This window comes from Sapajus apella, unplaced genomic scaffold (assembly GCF_009761245.1).
Source record: "Sapajus apella isolate SASKATOON/1434 unplaced genomic scaffold, GSC_monkey_1.0 scaffold4, whole genome shotgun sequence".
NCBI lineage: Eukaryota > Metazoa > Chordata > Mammalia > Primates > Cebidae > Sapajus > Sapajus apella.
The window spans coordinates 24,542,616-24,544,212 of NW_022436944.1; the positions used below are offsets into that span (position 1 = coordinate 24,542,616).

Here is a 1,597-nt window from a genome sequence, read left to right on the forward strand (position 1 = left end):
TTTTTTTTTTTTACTTTTTTTGTTCTAATTTTTAATTTTTATGGGTATCAGTAGATGTGTATATTTAGATTTAACCTAATTCCTAATAGCCCTAGCATGTATGGAATTGTCAATGAGCATTGGCTTCAATTTAAAGTCACCAGTTGTGTTAGCCCCTAACGAGAGTTATTTACCTGTCCTTTGAAGCTTTGAAGCCAGGCATTGACCTCTACTCTGTAGCTGGGTGAAAGTCCTGGATAGTATTTTCTTCTAACAGAATAGAATAATTTTAGCTGGATCTTCTGGATAACTCGCTGTAGCTTCTCTAACAATGGTTGCTTCTTCACCTTGCACTTTCATGTTATAGAGACAGTTTCTTTTCCTTAAATCTCATGAACCAGCCTCTGTTTGCTTCCGACTTTTTGTTTTTTGTTTTTTAACAAGTGCCTCTTGAGTCGTATCACTTAAGACTTTTTTTCTGCAACTTCTCCTCTCTCAGATTTTGTAGAATTGAAGAGAATGAGGGCTTTTCTTTGGATTAGGCTTTGGCTTAAGGGAATGTTGTGGCTAGTTTCATCTTCTATCCAGACCACTAAAACTTTCTCTATATCAGTAATAAGATTATTGAAGTATTCATTGGAGTAGCACTTTTAATTTCCTTCAAGAACTTTTTCTTTGCATTCATACTTGGCTGTTTGGTGCAAGACACCTAGCTTTTGGTCTGTTTGGTTTTTGACATGCTTTCTTGACTAAGCTTAGTCATTTCTAGCTTTTGATTTAAAGTGAGAGACATGCGATTATTCCTTTCATATGAATACTTAGAGGCCAGTATAGGGTTATTAACTGGCTTAATTTCAATATTGTTGTGTCTTTGGTGATATGAAGTCCTAAGGAGAGGTAGAGGGACACAACAGCTGGTCAGTAGACTGGTCAGAACACACACCACATTTATTGATTAGGTTCACTGACTTATATGGGCACAGGTTGTGGAGCCACAAAGCAATTACTATAGTAACATCAAAGATCACTGATCATATATCACTGTAACAGATATAGTAATAATGAAAAAGTTTGAAATATTTTGAGAATTACCAAAATATGACACAGAGACATGAAGTGAACATATGTTGTTGGAAGAATGGCACTGATAGATTTATTCCATGTATAGTGGCCACAAACCTTCTATTTCTAAAAGAACAAACAGACAAAAAACAAAACAGAACAAAACAAAAAAAACAGTATCTGTGAAGCACAAATAAAGCAAAATGCAATAAAATGAGTTATGGCTGTATTTTTATAACTAAAATATGTAGAACATTGACAAATATAAAGGGTTATCTGCTTTACTTTACATCTGACTCACAAATATAAAATATATATTTGTAGGAGTTGCTTTCTATTTATGACTGTAGAGAGTTGGAGACCAATGGCCCAGGTCACCAATTGTGGAGGAGATTTCCTGAGCATGTTCGGGAAATACTAGAACCTCATCTAAATACCAGGTATGTAGGCTTGTTTAATGTATTTTCTTTCTCTCTCTCTCTCTCTCTCTTTCTCTCTTTGTTTTTTTTTGTTACTATAGTAATTGCTTTGTGGCTCCACAACCTGTGCCCATATA

At 34.8% G+C, this 1,597-nt stretch overlaps 1 protein-coding gene across 5 annotated transcripts in view; it reads left to right on the top strand.

Annotated features, from left to right (window-relative positions):
* ATR (ATR serine/threonine kinase) overlaps nucleotides 1–1,597 on the top strand; it is a 108,868-nt gene that overhangs the window by 63,421 nt on the left and 43,850 nt on the right. For all 5 annotated transcript variants that reach the window (XM_032264380.1, XM_032264372.1, XM_032264355.1 and 2 more), the window contains one exon: nucleotides 1,366–1,481. In XM_032264380.1, coding sequence (XP_032120271.1) covers nucleotides 1,366–1,481 — 116 coding nt within the window. The remainder of the gene's footprint in view (nucleotides 1–1,365; nucleotides 1,482–1,597) is intronic.